General features: G+C 41.7%; 2 protein-coding genes across 7 annotated transcripts in view; both read left to right on the forward strand.

The window, feature by feature from the left end:
- The window catches only part of ppp1r2 (protein phosphatase 1, regulatory (inhibitor) subunit 2), a 32,853-nt gene extending 21,347 nt beyond the window's left edge, over positions 1–11,506 (forward strand). For both annotated transcript variants that reach the window (XM_039000764.1, XM_039000765.1), the window contains 3 exons: positions 3,443–3,537; positions 5,412–5,582; positions 9,037–11,506. In XM_039000764.1, coding sequence (XP_038856692.1) covers positions 3,443–3,537; positions 5,412–5,582; positions 9,037–9,050 — 280 coding nt within the window. In that variant the 3' untranslated portion in view covers positions 9,051–11,506. The remainder of the gene's footprint in view (positions 1–3,442; positions 3,538–5,411; positions 5,583–9,036) is intronic.
- Positions 11,507–15,835: 4,329 nt separating this feature from the next.
- The window catches only part of LOC120053624 (arf-GAP with coiled-coil, ANK repeat and PH domain-containing protein 2-like), a 72,752-nt gene continuing 70,318 nt past the window's right edge, over positions 15,836–18,269 (forward strand). For 2 of the 5 annotated variants that reach the window (XM_039000767.1, XM_039000772.1), the window contains exon 1: positions 15,837–16,370. In XM_039000767.1, the coding sequence (XP_038856695.1) occupies positions 16,318–16,370 (53 nt within the window). In that variant the 5' untranslated portion in view covers positions 15,837–16,317. Of the gene's footprint in view, positions 16,371–18,269 lie in introns of all 5 variants that reach the window. The other 3 variants (XM_039000770.1, XM_039000768.1, XM_039000766.1) reach the window with 3 other exon arrangements.

The following is an 18,269-nucleotide window of genomic DNA, read 5'->3' on the forward strand; positions in this document are numbered from 1 at the left end:
GAGCCCGGACTTGAACATCGCTGGAGAGACTTGAAAATAGCTGTGCAGTGACGCTCTCCATCTAACCTGACAGAGCTTGAGAGGATCTGCAGAGAAGAATGGGAGAAACTCCCCTAATACAGGTGTGCCAAGCTTGTAGCGTCATACCCAAGAAGACTCGAAGCTGTCATCGATACCAAGGTGATTCAACAAAGTACTGAGTAAAGGGTCTGAATACTTACGTAAATGTGATATAAACTAGTTTTTTTGCATTGTCATTATTGGGTAGTGTGTGTGTAGATTGAGGGGGGGGGATAAGGCTGTAACGTAACAAAATCAAGGGGTCTGAATGCACTGAAACTTTTACCTCATCGGGTATTGTGTGTAGGCCAGTGACGGCAATCTCAATTGAAAACATTTTTTATTGTCTAACAACAAAATGTGGGTTAAGTCCAGGTGTGAATACTTTCTGAAGGCACTGTATATGTGCATATCTACTACAATTACCTACTACCCCTTCACATCGACTCGGTACTGGTACCCTGCGTGTATAGCCAAGTTATGTAGGAGTAAAGTGACTAGGGGTAACTAGGCAACAGGATTAACAGTTGATTTAGGGTATGTGACGAGTCGAAAGTGTAAGTGCAAAGAAGATCAATGCAGATAGTCATAGTAGCTATTTGGGTAACTATTTAGTAGTGTTATGGCTTAGGGGTAGAAGCTGTTTTGGGGTTCTGTTGGTTCCAGGCGTGGTTACTGCTTCCCGTGCGCTAGCGGAGAGAACAGTCTGACTTGGGTGGCTGGACAATTTTGTTTTAGGTCCTTCATCTGACACTGTCTGGTATAGTGGTCCGGGATTGCAGGAAGCTACCCACTGTAGCGCCATGCGGTCAGATGCCAAGCAGTTGCCATACCAAGCGTTGACGCAGTCAAGATGCGGACAAATGGTGCAGCTGTAAAACTTTTTGAGGATCTGAGGGGCCCATGCAAAATCTTTTCAACCTCCTGAGGGAGAGGTGTTGGTGTGTGTGGACCATGTTAATTCCTTAGTAATGTGAACACGCTGTCGACCCGCTCCACTACAGCCCTGTCGATGTGCTTGGCCCTCCGTTTCCTGTAGTCCACAATCAGCTCATTTATCTTGTGGTAATTTATTTCTACATTGAAATGAATGACATACCCTAAGCCTACACACTCACTGTCTCGACGGATCCCTAGGCCTACACACTCACTGTCTCGACGGATCCCTAAGCCAACACACTCACTGTCTCAACGGATGCTGCACGTTGCATATCCCCCATTTAGTTGGAGGGATAAAGACCACGGAGTTCAGTATTCCATATTTAATAAATGACTCTACAAATTAAACGTTTTTCGGCTTCGTCACCATCAACACGTCTAAAATAATGTTTGTTTGATTAGAGAAGTCCCTATTCAGTCCACTTCTCCCACAACTGTCAAACTTAATGCACCGCCATCATCAGAACAAGACACAGGAAATCATGGCTGCTGTTCAAGGAAATAAAAGCACTTGGAAAGGTCTCGGGTTTAAAGGAAGCTGTTTGAAGTATTACATCAGTGGCCGTCTGGTCGGCTATTGCGCAATCATATTGGGTCTGGTCTAGGCTTGAAAGAAATGTCTGTTTATGCTCTGGGCCTGTGTGTGCGTTGCTCCTGTCTACTCGCATCAAAAGCCTGGTGTTGTGGAGATGGATGTCAGTAAATAAGTGAAGAGGATTGTTCTGCTCCGGGCCTGAAACTCTATCTGCAGCCATTGTTTATTTTCACTCAGAGTACCATTGTTCCACCTCATCCTATTAAAATGGCTACTGCCTGGTCTCTCGCTCCTTCGTTTTCTTTGTCCCTCCCCCTCTTTCTCTTACTCACACACTCGTTTTGTTTCTCTCTACCTTTCCCTTCCCCTCTTGCGTTCACTCGTTCTCTCCCCCTCCCCAAATCTATCCTCCCTCCCTTTCTCTCTTATTCTGTCTTTCATCTCACTCTGTTCATGCCCTCATCTGTATCCCTCTCCAAGAGAACCAAGGCCTGTCTTCCTTTTAGAGGTAATTTAGAAAGTGAATGTGGACCAGGAAAAGTTCTGACAGTGACTACTGCGATGCTCATCTTCTCCCAGTAGAGAACTCCATAGATATATAGAGCTCATAATCCTGCTATGATATTGTCTGACTCAAGCTCTCTGGCCTTCACGAACAAGAATGTTAATTAAGGACAACGTTTTATTTTGTTGTGTTTCTCACAGTCAAAAGTCAGATTCTTGTGCCATGTCCCAAACTTCACCCTGACTTTTAGAAGGAGGCAAAGAATTGAATGGTTTTGTCTGAAGGCGTGAAAGGTCGCGACTGGGAAAGGTTTGCCAAATTCAGCTGGTGGAAAATAAGGGAATTAGCAAGGCACTGACTTAACACAAGCAGTGTGAATCTGACTTCCTCTAGGGTGTGCGCCTGTGAAGTACTGCATTTTCACCCATAAGAATATAAGCCCTGTCTAAGCCGCGGGGGGTCTTTGATACCAAGGATCATTTTGCAATTAGATTATTGTATTTTTAAGACCATTCAAAGTATAAAAATATATATTTTAAGAATTATTTGACATTGCTGCTATTAGCTCATACAAACCCATTGAATAACAGATTCACTACACGGAACAATAGAGTTTGTTCAGAACAATCTGTCCTATATCTGAAAGATCAGGAAACGTATTAATTTTTACATCTATGTAACCCCTTATTTTTGACACTAAACAGTCTCCCATATATACTTCTATAAATGTTTCAACTGATACCGGGGGACCTTCAGTCGTGAGGCCTGTGGGTGTCCTAGTGCACAACAAACAACATGTTCATAAGTCTCACCTTTACACAGAGAGGTCATATTACTGTGTAGCCAAATCTGTTCGGACGCTACAGAGACAAGTCTGAAGTCGGTACAGCCGATCTGCCAACAAGTCCCAAGACGCTTGTGGGGGGCCGTAGAGTGAAACGGAGAACACCATCGCGTTCGAGAGAGTCATCTTTCCGTAAAGGGGTCATAATAGTTTGTAGGCCACAAATTATTTTGAGGAGACCGATGTTTTTTTTTTTTTTTTTATATAAATAAAAATTCTCGGGATGTCTCATGGTCTGACAAACACCTCTCTAGCTCTGTCACTTTTCACTGCAGAAGTATTACGTATTACGCAGATGCGGTGGATTTGAGACTTATCCAATGCAAATATCTCTAGCTTAAACTGCCTGTTCTGTCTGTAGCGTTCTTACAGTTATGGCTACACACTAATATGACCCTTCTGTGTAAAGGTGAGACCCTCACGTACATGTTGGTAATTAGATTTCCGTGGGGGTGTGGGCATTTATCTTGGAGGGTTGACTTTGATTCACATGTACTTCCCCTGCACACATTTATTTCTGTCTTTGTTACACACTTTCTCACTTATTTCTCCCACCCAGGTTGGCGGCAGCAGAAGGAACAGAACCTCGCTTCATGAGAGAGGAAGAGGAGGAGAGCAGTGAGGAAGAGGATGAACTAACCCCAGAGGCTCAAGGTGGGGCCTGCACCCCCCCCCCCCATCGTCCTCCTCTCACCCCCTCACGTCTCTATTCCCACTGGGCATCAGGCCCTGACTTTTCCCTGACCTCTCCTTGTGTTGTTGTGTCGAGCGCTGTGTGCCTGATAAGGGATTCTCTCAGCTCAGCAACACTGCCGACGGTCCAAACGGAGCTTGCTCCCGGGGACCGTTCCAATTGACTGTAGTCCATTTTGGCTCCGGACACACATGTCTCTCTCCTCGCTTTCCTGCATTTTTATCTCGGGAGTACAGGGGAAAGCAAGAGCCTAAACGTGTAAATTCTCCCCAAATACTGAAATGTGTATAGTACTAGGTGACATACTCTCATAGACCTATAATAGTGTTGCTTTGAGTTAGAATTCTACCCGGGTTTTTTTCCACCTATAATAACTTTGTATATGAGACCTGCTGACCTTCATACATACTGTTCTTCAGAGTTAGACGGGCCATCAACTGAATATAACATGTATTTAATATTTATTTATCTTTTGATTTTCTAAATTATGAGTGACCTGGATTTGAAGTAGTGTGCTTCGAACAATCAGCAAGGGAATTGATTGATTGGAGTGATCTTGACGACTAGTAACAAAATTAATCCCCAACACATTGAGCCAGCTGTCCCCTAACCTCACACTGTTACTCCATGAGACTGTACTAATGTGACATCACTAAGCCTCGGGACATTGGCTTCCAAATTTGAAATCTGTGTCACATCCTCTCGCCCACCTAGTTTCCATGTAACAATGTCCCTCAAGGTTGTTGCTTCACACTCCAAAGCTATTGTTTGCTAAAAATAAGCCTCTCCTGACCTGCCTCTCGTGGCACCGTGTGTACGGCTGCAGTTGCAAGTCATCTTTTGAAAATGTCTCTTATTGCTTTCAGAAAGGGTTCATGGTATGTTGGCAGTAAACATGTTATTTAATATATATTTTTTTAGCTCTTTCTTGTCGGCATTTGCTTTTCATATAGCCACCATTACTTTTGCGGGGAAGGAGCAAGAAACGTTCAACTTTGACCCTGTCGTTGCAACCGTTGTCATGATAACCTGACAGCTTCATGTTCTAAATGTCTTTATCAATAGACTTTCCAATGCTTTAAATTCTTACATTCACTACAGTGGATTAGCGGCTTGCCCTAGCCTACTTGTAAATCATTTGTAAGGAATTACCTTGTATTTCCCTGTTCTGATGAATAGAACGTTTTCTACTGGCGGGACTATTAAATATGTTACAGCAATCATGACTAGATCGGTTGACAGAAATAAAAGTACAGCACTATCAACAAGGCAGGTCCCACAGGCCCTAGGTTTGACGCACCTGGACTACTGTTCAGTCGGACTTTGTTTCATATAAAGAAAATGTGGCAAAAAGTTGACTCAAACTTATTGGTATAAAAGGTATATTTGTGTAGATTTGATGCTGGAATTAGAAAGCAGTTATTTTTTACTGTGTTTCATCTCAGAACCATGTCCTTGAAAGTAGATTAGGTTCTACTGGAACTGTTCGGTCAGGATCCTCATGAAAGTTGTTTATGGTGTATTGATCCTTCAACCGCCATTTGGAGGACAAGCATGTTAAAACTCTCCCCTTTCAAATTAAACCTCCCTTTTTCCTTTTATCTTTTGAATGCGCCATCCTAGCATCTCCTAAAGTAGCTCTCTATGTATCACTCTCCTCCACAGACTGGAAATCAGGATATTTACACTGTCTGGGTTGTGGCTCGCCCTAGCCTCCCTTCCTCTCTTTCGTTCTCTCTTTCAACCCACCTCAATTCAAAAGGCTTTATTGGCATGGCGAAACATATGTTTACATTGCCAAAGCAATTGAAACCTCTCTCTTTCTCCCCATCAGCGAAAAAGAAGCAGTTTGAAATGATGAGGAAGATGCATTACAACGAGGGCCTCAGCATCAGGATGGCCCGGCAACTCATAGCCAATGAGCTGGCGGAAGAAGAGGACGAGGACGAGGAGATGAAGGAGGACATGGAAACAGAGGACTTCATTGTAGATCCCCCGCATGACGGTAAGACAAACAGGGATACTCAAAGCTTAAGACGGTAAGCAGGGTGTATGCAGGTCCTTAAGTATTGCGCTCTGTTGAAATACTCATACTAACCTTACTATTTGTGACGTTAAATTGAGTATGCTTATTGGTCATAGTATGGATAGAGTTAGTATGTCAAAAGTTCCCGGATGTCGTACTAAATTCGCCAGAATACGAAGTATCCACCATATTTGAAGAACATTTTGGAAAATATTAAAAGTCCGAGCGCATACTAATTCATTACTTTAACTAATTATGACAAATGTTGAGCACTGTAATAAAGTAATTACCTTTCAAATCAGTTACGTTACACGTTAGATTTGCTGATAATTTGTTAGCTACGCTATCCTTACGTACCACATAGCATTACAGCAGTATGTTTTTCATTTAAAAATAATAATATCTTACCTTTATTTAAGTCAGTTAAGAACAAATTCTTATTTTCAATGACGGTCTAGGAACAGTGGGTTTAACTGCCTTGTTCTGGGGCAGAACGACTTATTATTATTATTATTATTTTAAAACCTTGTCAGCTCTGGGATTCGATCTTGCAACCTTACGGTGACTAGTCCAACGCTCTAACCACTAGACTACCTGCCGCCGGAATGTTAGGTAACGAACTAACATTAGTTGGTTACTAATACATCGAACTTGCCAGGCAGTATATTAACTATAATCTAACTAACTACCCAACGTTCATTGACTTGATTATTCACGTCATTCTTAGCTAAGTGATATAGTCGTTGTGCGTTCTCCATGGACATTGTTAATTCTGGCTATCTACTCCGATTCCAGAACACTCTTGTCTGAGTGTGCCAGAGTGCAGAATAACAGATGAATTTACGAATGCTCAACACCCGTTGAATATGTAAATCAGTAAACGCCGGCAAAAAAAAGGGCAATTCAATTGTTGCCAGCAGCACGGTTACAAGCACCAACACTCTGGATAACACGAAAACTGCCTAACCAGCTCTGCTAGGGTGGGTAAAATGGTTAGTGTTCTCTCATTTGCCAGTTAGCTTGGGTGCTTGACTGTCGTTGTGAGGTCAGAACTCGGATCAACCCTACTCTTCGGCCAGAGGGTCCAGTGACGCGATCCAAGAGCGAAACGCTCTGAATTTACCAACGACCAGAGCGCACTCCAAATTGAATTTACGAACACACCCGAAATCGTAGAATGTCTAGCTAGTAATTTGTTATGCTAACAAGCTAGCAAGAGGTTGCATAGGAACGGCATCAACTTCCGGTAGATAGGCGACGCTAGTACGTTCAACTGAAGGGATACCGTTTGTTTACAGTATACTAAACTGAACTAATAGTATGCAGTGTATATACTCATTAAGTATGTAGTATGTTAGTATGGGTATTCGACTACTCAGCTTTGGTCTTAAATAAATTAATCTGATTTTAAAGGCCTTAATAATCTTAATGTACTTAGTTTTGAAAGGTCTTAGGAAGTGCGACGGAGATGACTGGTGTTTGTGCCACTGCTTAATTGTTGCCACCACAGCCCAATTATAAAAAAAAAAAAATCTAATAATATTTCTGTGTGCACGTCATGTGCGTGTGCCAGTGTGAGTCGGGCCGTTGCCAGAGGAGAGGGTAAGGTAGCCCAGTTGAGCAACATTTTGAAATGTCATTGAGAGAAAGACGGTTAAAACATCTAAAAAAGATTTAGCCTTGTGTGAGTAACAATTATTTTTCAAATGTCAATATAGAGGAAATGATACCACTTTACAGAGTATGTCATTGAGATGTGCCAGCAGAACAAAGCATATTTAGAGTTAGCAATCTAGCTAATGTGTTTTGAGTTCGCACTTCCTCCGGTGGTAAATGATATGGGGCATAGCCTAGGTCAATATGCACAAAAAAACATGCAGGCAAATGAATCTCTAAAGAGACAAACAGATATCTGATTATAGTGGATCCTATTTTAAATATCCATCATGCATTCCCTGAACATGTTAGATGAAATGGCAAACTTTTTTTCATGTCTTGCTTGACACTGGAAGAAGTCAGTCCAGAGCCCTCCCACACTGCTAGACTACAGGAGAATGCTCATTGCTAAAATAGCACACCTACTTGTAAATATGAGCTATGTAGGTTATAGCCTTCGGTGAAAGAGCCAGCTCTACAAATACTACTTTTTGCCAACATTGGCTCATTTCTTGAGAGAAATATTAGGAGTGTGGTGCGCGATGAACTCAAATGGTATTGCATTTCAAGTGGCATTAAATGGGTCTTAAGTCTTAAATTCAACTTCATGGAACCTCTGGATACTTTGGGTAAAACAAATGGGGGTTCTCAGAAACCTTGGGACAGGACTAGTCAAAGAACATTGGGAGCACTCTCTGGCGATATCCATTGAAAGAGAGAAAATGATTGATTGTGTTTTTGTAAAACATTTTTACTGCAGCAAGTTGACAGCAAGCTAAGAATCAATAGCCAATCCATCACGGGCTGGAAGCTATAGCGAGCCTTTATTGGTAATTCGCGCCATGACATGGCCAAGCATTTTCTTTCCCCAACTTAAGCCCCGCCCACGCTCTTATCGCTGAGCTTTTTTTCTCTCGCCCAGCTCACTTTGTTTGTTGTGGCTGCAGTAAACGTCACTGTGCAGACATCTCGGTGCTCCTGCGTTTCTGTGATTACCGTGTATGTATATCCTGGGAGGATTTCTTTGGTTTCAATGTCCCTCAGTCGAGCACTCGGATTTCCTTCAAGCCTTGCTGAATAATATAAGATGTTTTAGCAGACATTTTTTATCGTAGGGTTGGCACCGGGAATCGAACCCACAACCCTGGCGGTGCCATGCTCTACCAACTGAGCCATACAGGACCACAGGAAGCACTGAGTACGCTGAGACACTTCATTACCCTGTAGCCTGAAGTAGTCAAATATAAACAGGGGGAAATGATAAATGTTCTCTTGGTTTTAAGACTTATGTACTAGCGTACATGCATGGGAACCTTCTAGAAAGGCAGTTGGATTCCGAGATGGTTAGATACGTGTAAAGCTCCACACAAAGGTTACCAGGCCCTGATTTTAGTAGGCCTTCCAAATGGCAAGAGGTCATGCAGTTCCTCCGCGGAGGACTGATGTGGCGCGTTGGAGAAAAGGTTAAAGGTGTTAATACTGGACTCAGCTGTTGACAGAAAACAGTCTGAATTGAGAAAGGGGCCCGTATTCACTAAGTGTCTCAGAATGTAGGATCAGTTTTACCGACCCTTTTTATTCATTGTGATTTTAAAGGGGCAAAACTGATCCTAGATCAGCACTCTGACTCCGAGACACTTTGAATACAGGCCCCATGTTCACTCTACTGTAAGACTACTAGAATGTTAGCGTTTCTGTTTCTCTGTTCCAGTTACTGTTGTAATGAATTAACGCATATGATGCTGTCACTCACATGTCCTCTCTTTTTGGATTGCAGCTCTGGATTCCTAGAGGAGGAGGACACGCCACCTCTCCTGTCCCCAGCCTGTGTGTCTCGGCTCTCATAAAACATTCAAAAGAGACACTTTGCTACATGTCCCGGGCCATAGAGCAGACCGCTTCATAACCTCACCTCGAACCCCCCCCCCCCCCCCACGCGTGTGTATATTACCCAGAAACACTGCAATGCAAAGCATATCGACCCTGCCGGTCACTTCTCCTCGTTGTAAAAGAGTCCCTCTCAAAAACTTGCCGTCACCTCAAAGGAAACCAGACCTATAGGAACCGAGACCTAAAGACTGTTATAACAGACTGTTATTATCAGTGAGGACTCCTGCCTCACTCCTTGCTCAATCACTCACCTGCTCGCTCGCTAGCTGCAGTCTGTCTGTCTTTGTCCGACTGTCCCGGCTCCTCCTGAGCCCCTGGCATAAGCTGTCGGAAACCCCACATCCTAAAAAAACAGCAGCACCCATTGGATGGAAATGTTGGATAATTATGATGACGGTGGTAGGAGGATTTTGGTCTCTTTTTTTGTTATTAGTTCCCCCTGTACCTGTTTTTTTTTTTTTTACTAACTACCAACATAACCGTTGTTGAAGAAATCTTGGTGAGAGAGCTTCTGTCCTGGGTTTTTCTCTGTCTTCTCCTCCGTTCCCCTGATCTTGGATGTAGGCTTGTCTGGTATGGATATAGGAACAGCATACTTAACATTTACAACCAGCCCGCAAGGCACCTCGATGTCCAAGGTCACCAGCATTTCAGTCCTACATAATATATACACGCCCACTATAGGATTTGGTACAGAACATACATGTCCACTGACTAATAGGAATAGATATGTTTCCAACAAGGTAACATTATCTTAATAGGGTGGCTAATGTACTGTAATTGACAGCAAAACTGATTTATTCTCATGCAATAAATCAACCATTTATTATGGATTGCGTTGTGATAAGTAACCATAAAACAGCGTAATATAACGTCATTTCTCACAGGACATCAGCATATTGAAATGTAGATATTCAGGCATGCCATTATACCTATGGGACGAAGCTGTATTATGCATGGCTACTAAAGCCTTGTGCTTATCAGCACTAATGCCTTGTTCGCTCACTAAGATAATAAGAAGGACAACATTTGGGAAATTAACCTCCAGAGAAGGTTTGTACTACTGATAAGCTGGGGTATATTCACTAGTAACCAAACGGGCCAAAACGGCAAGGGACTAACTTGCATTTATCCAATAAGAAATGCTTGTTTTCATTGCAAAACGTTTTGCTACAGTGTACACTAATGAATACACCCCAGAACTGTTTCCTATACAATGTCAATAATACTACTTACCATCCTGCAGTTGGACTTTTGGGTGTTAATGGGTTGATTGGCTGCATGAACAGAAAGATTTCTGGTATATTTAGTTGGTATTATGCTCACTCTTACATTCTGTATGAAGGCTATGGTATTGTGACGTCGTTGATTAGGATCAATTTACCCCCTTTTTTAAAAGTTTTTGTGTCCTGCTACCTTTGTAATCTGCTAGCTAGCTTGGCGGACAAAATGAGTGATATCTGGGCAACCAAGACAGTTGGTTACTGTGTATTTATTGCCTCTATGATATTTGAGTCATGGCACCTCGATCTACATGAACCTCTGAGAACCACTGTCCTCCAGTGATAAATGAAGTCTTAAACATTGAGTTTTGATGTCCTTCTCTTCCTGAATGAGCACATTACAAAACATTTTTTTTGTTTTATCAGGGCATGTAGAGATGGTTTCTTCTCAGAACTAGACTACCAAGCCCTTTTAATTCTGGGGACTGAATGACCATATAAGCTAGGTGTCCATCCATTGGATTCTATCCTCACGATTTCAAAAGCTCAGCAGTGCTGGATTCCTTTTGAAATTACAGCATCACACCCACAGGAAATACTGATTGATACACTGACTGTTCCCACTTTCCGCCTTGCTCTTTATTTTTTATCTACTATTATCCGAATAATGAGGGAAGGCACATAGGCAAAAACAAACAAGGTAATTAACACTTAAGAGTAATTACTATGAAGATTTTTTATTTTTTTCCATTTTTCAGGACTTAAGACAAAAGGATGAGGTTGTCTGTGAATCAACTTGTATGACATTAACCCGGGGTGGTTATTACAAGGCAAATGTGCCTAATATGATGTATTTATGTGTACTGTAAATGAATTGGCTAAGCTCATATTCTTCCCTGTGCAGTTCAAAGGCTTGGATTCCACTGGCTACTTGTTGTCTTGCTTATATTCTACCATATTTTCTTTCTTTGAGGGACAGTGGACTAACATTCTGTCTCGTGATAATTTGTCTGTCCCCAAATAATGGACTTTCGATTTCTGTTTTTTTTGTATCTTTAAATTTGCATGTTCTTAAACATAAGGATGTGTGTATTTTTGTCTCCCATAATTAAAAGATGCTGTTTATGAAGTGTTTGCTTATGAGCCTGGTGTTTTTAATGTGGAAGTAGTATGTAATACCATTGAACACCATTTATTCTCAGGTTCATGTTTTTGATCCAGGGTACCTACTCCTAACAGATCACACAGTACTTCTCTGTGGCCACTAGATGGCAATAGTATCAAATCTTCATGTTGAGAGGTGCTATTACTACATGCTGTTAGTTCTGTGAATTCATATTATATACTTTCTCCTTTTGTATTAGAATAATCCATTGGAAACTAGATGAGGTATGATACAGAATTTAAGGGTAGATGTATTTAATTGAAAAATATTTAAACTCATTATTTTTTAAATATTTTTTTCTCTACTAATCCTTATCACTATTTGTTTTGTTTTTCAGTTGCTAACAAGCATCGTTCAAAACTGAAGCCACTTTTTCAAAACTCTTGTCTGCATTACCAACATGCATCTTAGCCAAACAGTTAATCTCACCTCAAACTCCCTCAAACCACCAAAACACGTCTCAAAATAAGCTTGTTCAACCATGACACTGGCAATAATTCTCACTCAGAAAGCATAACATTGTCACCCATAACACGCTGACCTAAAAAACACCAACAGTAAATGATTAACTTTATTCTTTTGAAGTTTGAATGATTTTTCATATCAGTATTTCATTATAGAATAACACTTATTCACTTTATTGACTAAAGTAAATGTAACAAGAATGAATCAAATGCAGCAATTTGCTTCAATAGCCTTTTATTTTTTATATATCTTTGCATATAGTGATTTACTTGTGGAAAAATAAGTTGAAACAAAACAAATTCCTGAGATTCTAAGGCTGCAATAAACAAACATGTATAGTATAATCACTCATACTGTACTATGAGGGTTCTAGTTCTCCCTCCTGCATTTGGCCACAAGTTCTCATCAACATTACATCTTATGTCTTCTCTGGCGATGCATCTCGGAAAGTATCTTCTGGAATGTCTAATCCAACCCTGGCAGTCTTCAGGAGAAGTGTCTCCACACCCCACATTTGTCATTCAGTAAGGACATCTGGTCATAAACCGTCCACCTCCATGCAGAGAGAAACTCTTCTATGGGGTTTAGGAAGGGGGAGTATGGAGGCAGGAATAGTACTGACATCCTGGGATGTGCAGCAAACCAGTCTGTGACTGCAGCAGAGTGGTGGAATGCCACATTATCCCACACAACAATGAAGGTAGGGGAGTTTCTTTCCCTTTCTTTCCCTATCCTCTGCGGGCACAAGTCAATTATGCAGGTCATTCACAAAATAAATTAACCTCTGTATTGTAGGGGCCAATGAGTGGCTTGTGTAACAGCAACCATCATTGGACAGTGCTGTACACCTTGTAATGTTAGCTCCTCTCTGGCCTGGGACATCTACAGTTGCTCTCTGTCCAATCACATTTCGTCCCCGCGGTGTGTTTTTTCCAGGTTGAATCCAGCTTCATCCACAAAGATGAATATATGTAGTTTGCCTGGCTTCCATCTCCATGACGCTCTAAAATCCAGTTTTACAGTGCTTTACATTATGCATAGCTGTGTATGTAGCCAGTTTGGTTATTGAACAGACGTCTTACCTGGACATATTGATACCTGAGTTCTCTCACACGTTCACCATTTCTCTCAAAGGGTACAGTGTACAACTGCTTCATCCTTATTTAATGTTCCTCTGGGACTCTGGCAATTGTCGTCGTGTTGACCGTATTCACATTCCCAACAGTGATATTGTCTGCCAGAACTCGGTCCCAAATTTCCCGCAGTTTTATTGCATTGTTGCCAATTACCATGTCAACAATGGCAATGTCCCGCGCATCTGATAATATTCTGCCTCTCCCTCCTGTTGGAGGCAACCTTCAGATCCTACTGAAAAACACAAAACAATCAATATATTTCAAAATGTCAGTACATGTAAAAATGTGAACATAGTGTATTGTACTTAATATGTAGTTCAATTATCACTGAAGGATGCACATCTCATATGTTTTGCTGGAAAATTCGTACTATTGATGCAACTGTTTGAACGCTGCAGATTTGGTTGCACCCTTACACCGGCCTCTCTCAAAGAGAGACCATGGTTTACAACATGGTCAATAATTGAGGCCCTTCTCATTAGAGACCAACCCTCTTGGTCTTCCTCTCCTTTGTCCTCCACGCATTCTCCCTCTCCCTGCCACTATTCTTTTCCTACAAACCTGTTTTCCTTGATCCATGTTTCTAAATAATCCCAAAGCTGTCCTCTTTTTTGTTTTACATTTTTAAATGTTTTACATTTTATTTATACAGGTTTTTCTCATTGAGATAACATCTTTTCCAAGAGAGACCTGGTCCAATAGCAGCAGGGGGAACAACGTTTCATACAAAACAACTTAGGTACACTAACACAACATTAAACAAAACTATAAACACACATACAAATCAACAAAAATATTTTACTTTAAAAACACGAAAGTCTTGACTAATAATAGCTGGCCTAAAAACAATTACACTCTATGATATATACATCGATCAAGTGTTTAAACTCCACCAACGAAACTAGATCATCAAATTTTTAAATGTTCAGGAGAGAATTCCAGGACCACGGAGCTAAGTAACTAAAAAAAGAACAGCGACAAAATGGCATTTTACCCAATATGGTCTTATAAATCAGGGTATACCAGTGTTTAAGCCTACGCAAGGTCAATGACCACCAGCCAACAGCGCTGTAGAGATCACAATGTGTTAGAGGTTTTTGATTGGTAGTGAACCTGAAGGCTGCATGATACACTGAATCAAGTGCTCTCAGGGTAGTGGTTGAAGCCTGTATATATATTATATATATATATAACATCACTAAAATCTAAAACCTCCAGTAATGTACATCGTACCAGCTCCTTCCTGGCCTCCAAAGAAAAACAAGCCTAATGATGCCGGTAATAAAAACCTTTTCTCAGCTTGAGCTTCCTTATCAAGTTCTCTACATGAACAGTGAAGCTCAGCTTATCATCAACCCACACACCCAAATATTTGATTCTGTTGTATGATATTAAATGCTCTTTGGGCATTTTCAAAAGCTAAAGATAAACTACTACCACTTGAATAAAGAACAGTATCATCTGCATATAAATGAACATCTGCTGTTTCGACAAGATCCCCAATGTTGTTGATATACAAAATGAACAACGGTGTGTGCAAAATAGAACCCTGCGGAACACCTGAGCACACCTCTATGGACTCAGATTTACAACCACCCGCAATTACACATTGTGCACGATTTGATAGGTAATTTATAAACCAATCTAGAGCATGACCAGTAATTCCACAACATTTTAACCTTTGCATTAACACAGCATGGTCCACGGTGTCAAAAGCCTTCGACAAATCAATAAAGACAGACACACAATGTAACTTCTTATCAAGAGCACAGTGGATGTAATTTAAAACCTTCAATGTTGCTGAAACAGTGCTGTGGCCAGACCTAAAACAGTGCTGTGGCTAGACGCTGCGGTCTAAGGCACTGCATCTCAGTGCAAGAGGTGTCACTACAGACCTTGGTTCGATTCCAGGCTGTATCACAACCGGACGTGAGTGGTAGTCCCATAGGGTGGCGCACAGCGTCGTTAGGGTTTGGCCGGGGTAGGCCGTCATTGTAATTAAGAATTTGTTCTTAATTGACTTGCCTAGTTAAATAAAACAATTCCGCTCACCACTAAATATGGTGATGAGAGGCAGTCTAGTTGGAGAAAATGGAGCCAGATGGATTTTGGCTGACATTCTGCTAATTTTCTCATCGATGGAACATTTTTATTTCATTCGAGTTTTCTATTCCCAAAACTAGACTCTGTTACAAACAGAGTGGACTACGTTTTGTAGACTTTAGCCTTTATCAAAGTTTTTAACAATTACATTGTTTTGGAACGCAAGGGCGAATTGACTTACTGCAAATGCGCTGCTTCACAAAGTAGGCGTTCCATAACGGATAGCCAATAGGATTTCGCGAACTTGTGCTTGGCTCTGCCCACCTCCTTGCTTGGCTCTGCCCACTATGATTAATTTGCTCCCATTGGACAACAGCCTGTTTTTTTCCCCCATCTTGGGTTAATTATAAACATCTTTGGCATTAGCATGGGCAGGGCCATTTGAAGAGCGTCCACCATTTTAATTTAGTCGACTGGTTGGGACTTCCAACGTCATTGGCTGATCCCTCCTGGTGACCATGTTGGTGTCATGTTCAACCGGGTCATTAAGAGGGCTCAGCCAATCTTTAAGAAGAAAATGTACTTCAACATGGCCTATGCTGTCACAGACGCTACACTCGCACAGATACACAAAGAGGAGTCCTCTATTTATCTCTATGGTTACAGTTCCCGAAATTACCACATGTCCAGCCTCTAGTCCTGAAGAGAGCGTTCTCTTTGGATGTTCCAAGTATCACTCAAGTCGTTTTTCATGGATCAGGAAGCACTGGACACGATGATTCGTAGATACAGCAGAAGCTTGTATTTGTATGCGTGAAATTAAAAGCCTCATCCCACTGGCTGCTATGATCTAGCTAGTGAAGCGTTCTTTTCATATTAAATTTAACAAAAACAATATCAATTTTTGATCTTTATTTAAGTAGTTATTTTACTTGTAATTGTTTATGGTTGCATTGTTGGGAACCTATTATTTGCCAGCCAGCCACACAGCGGCAAGCTGGCCAGTTTGCCGACGTTTTATGGATTGATTCCCAGCTCTCTAACGGTAACGTTATTAGCGGGTAGCCGAGTCCAAGGCAAGGGACAGCTGTTTTTAATCCTAGTTTTTTAATCCCTGTTTTTACTTGTTAAAGAAGATGAAGATAACGGTGGAATTCGAGGAATGTCTCAAAGACTCTCCAAGATTCAGGTAGACCAAGTGTCCTTGCTACTTTGTTCCTACATTATCTGACAAATTAGTAAATTTAGCGAGCTAACATTACGGTGACGTTAGCTTGCTTCTTGTCAAAATAATTAGCTTGTTAGGTCAGGGGACTCAGCTCTTGTCCCCTAGCTAGCTAAATTACCTAACCATTTATCTGTGTATGTGAGACGGAATAACAACAAAATGTCAGTACAACGACTAGATTATTTGATTCTGAAGAGGTATGGTAGCTAGCGAAGTGAAAACGATTGCCATTTTCACTGCCAGGGTCAACTCAGTTGTACACTGCTACCTGGATTGTAACCTCATCACATTAACTTATTTTCTTTGATGGATGGGAGGTTGCCATATATTCTTAATACCAACATGAAAAATGAACATCCCAGAGGTCTCAACTGGCAACCATAAAGTTGCAAGTTTGTTGCTCATGATCCTACAGTAGTAGCTAACATTACAGCTTGGTTCTAGGTTTTCAACAGTGCTGTCATTGACCTCATTACATTGTCTTCAAGAATAGTAGGCAGTTAATAGCTCTAATATAATGCCCTGTGCTTGCTTTGAAGCTGTACAAGATGCGTCAGCCTATCAAAGGTTTTCCACCTTATGTAGTCAAATGTTTTGCCTTTTTGTTATTACATTGTTATTTCATCCTATTCAGTGAAACTTGGGCTTTGAGAAAGAGCCACCACTTCCTCTCGGACTGCCCCCTCTCCCTCCCTCTGCGCTGAACAACATCCTCTCTTACGAAATGAGAAGCAGATGGTAGAAAGTTGTTGGCAGGAAATGTGGAAAGAGGCTTTTTCCCCTCAAGGATCAGCTTGGGGGATGAACAAAAAGCCTTAGTCAGCTGAGTGTGAAACCATGACTGGTACTCTGGTTGTGGTGGTGGCACCTGTGCTTTCGTTTTGGCTCCTTCACAAGACTCAAAATGCCTGCAATATCATAATATTTGCCATTGAGCAGATGCATTTAGCCAGAGCACCTTAGGCATGCGTGCATATGTTTTTTTTAACGTATGGGTGGTCCTGGGAATTGAACCCACTATTTTGGGATTGCAAGTGCCATGATCCACCAACTGAGCTACAGAGGACGTTGTCATATCACACAGCCTAGTTTCCCTATCTGCAGAATGTAAGAGGTGCTGCTCTGCTCTAGTGGACTGTCTGTGCCACTTTTCTTTTTTGTATTTGTTATCATATAAGGCAATTTTTTTTTTGCTCTTGATCGCAGGAAATGGCAGAGGTGTGCAAAAATCTTAGTCCAAAGGGTGTCACTGCCCCCCCTCCGTGCCTCCCCGCTGTACTCAGCGGGCAACACCTTGTTTTAAAAATATCATGGGGAGAACCCTGTGAATGATGCCTACAGTCCCTCACAGACCCACAAACAATATCTATAGTGATTCTCTTTTCACCTCCATAGCACCTTGTTTAAGGGAATAATATTATAAAGATAACATGCTGTAAACCCTCATCTGTCAGGAAGTTGGTTAACCTGTGAGCTTTTGTCAGACAGCCGTCAGTGCAGTACACTGTGACAGGTAGACCTATGGACAGAGGCCAGGTTTCTACTGACCCCTATGTAACAGTATGACTTTACGTCCGCCCCCTCGCCCCGTCCCGGGCTCGAACCAGGGACCCTCTGCACACATCAACAAAAGTCACCCATGAAGCATCGTTACCCATCGCTCCACAAAAGCCGCAGCCCTTGCAGAGCAAGGGGAACCACTACTTCAAGGTCTCAGAGCAAGTGACATAACCGATTGAAAGGCTATTTGCGCGCACCACCGCTAACTAGCTAGCCATTTCACATCCGTTACACTTACACTGTGACAGGTAGACCTATGGACAGAGGCCAGGTTTCTACTGACCCCTGCACTGTGGGGGT

This window comes from Salvelinus namaycush, chromosome 9 (assembly GCF_016432855.1).
Source record: "Salvelinus namaycush isolate Seneca chromosome 9, SaNama_1.0, whole genome shotgun sequence".
NCBI lineage: Eukaryota > Metazoa > Chordata > Actinopteri > Salmoniformes > Salmonidae > Salvelinus > Salvelinus namaycush.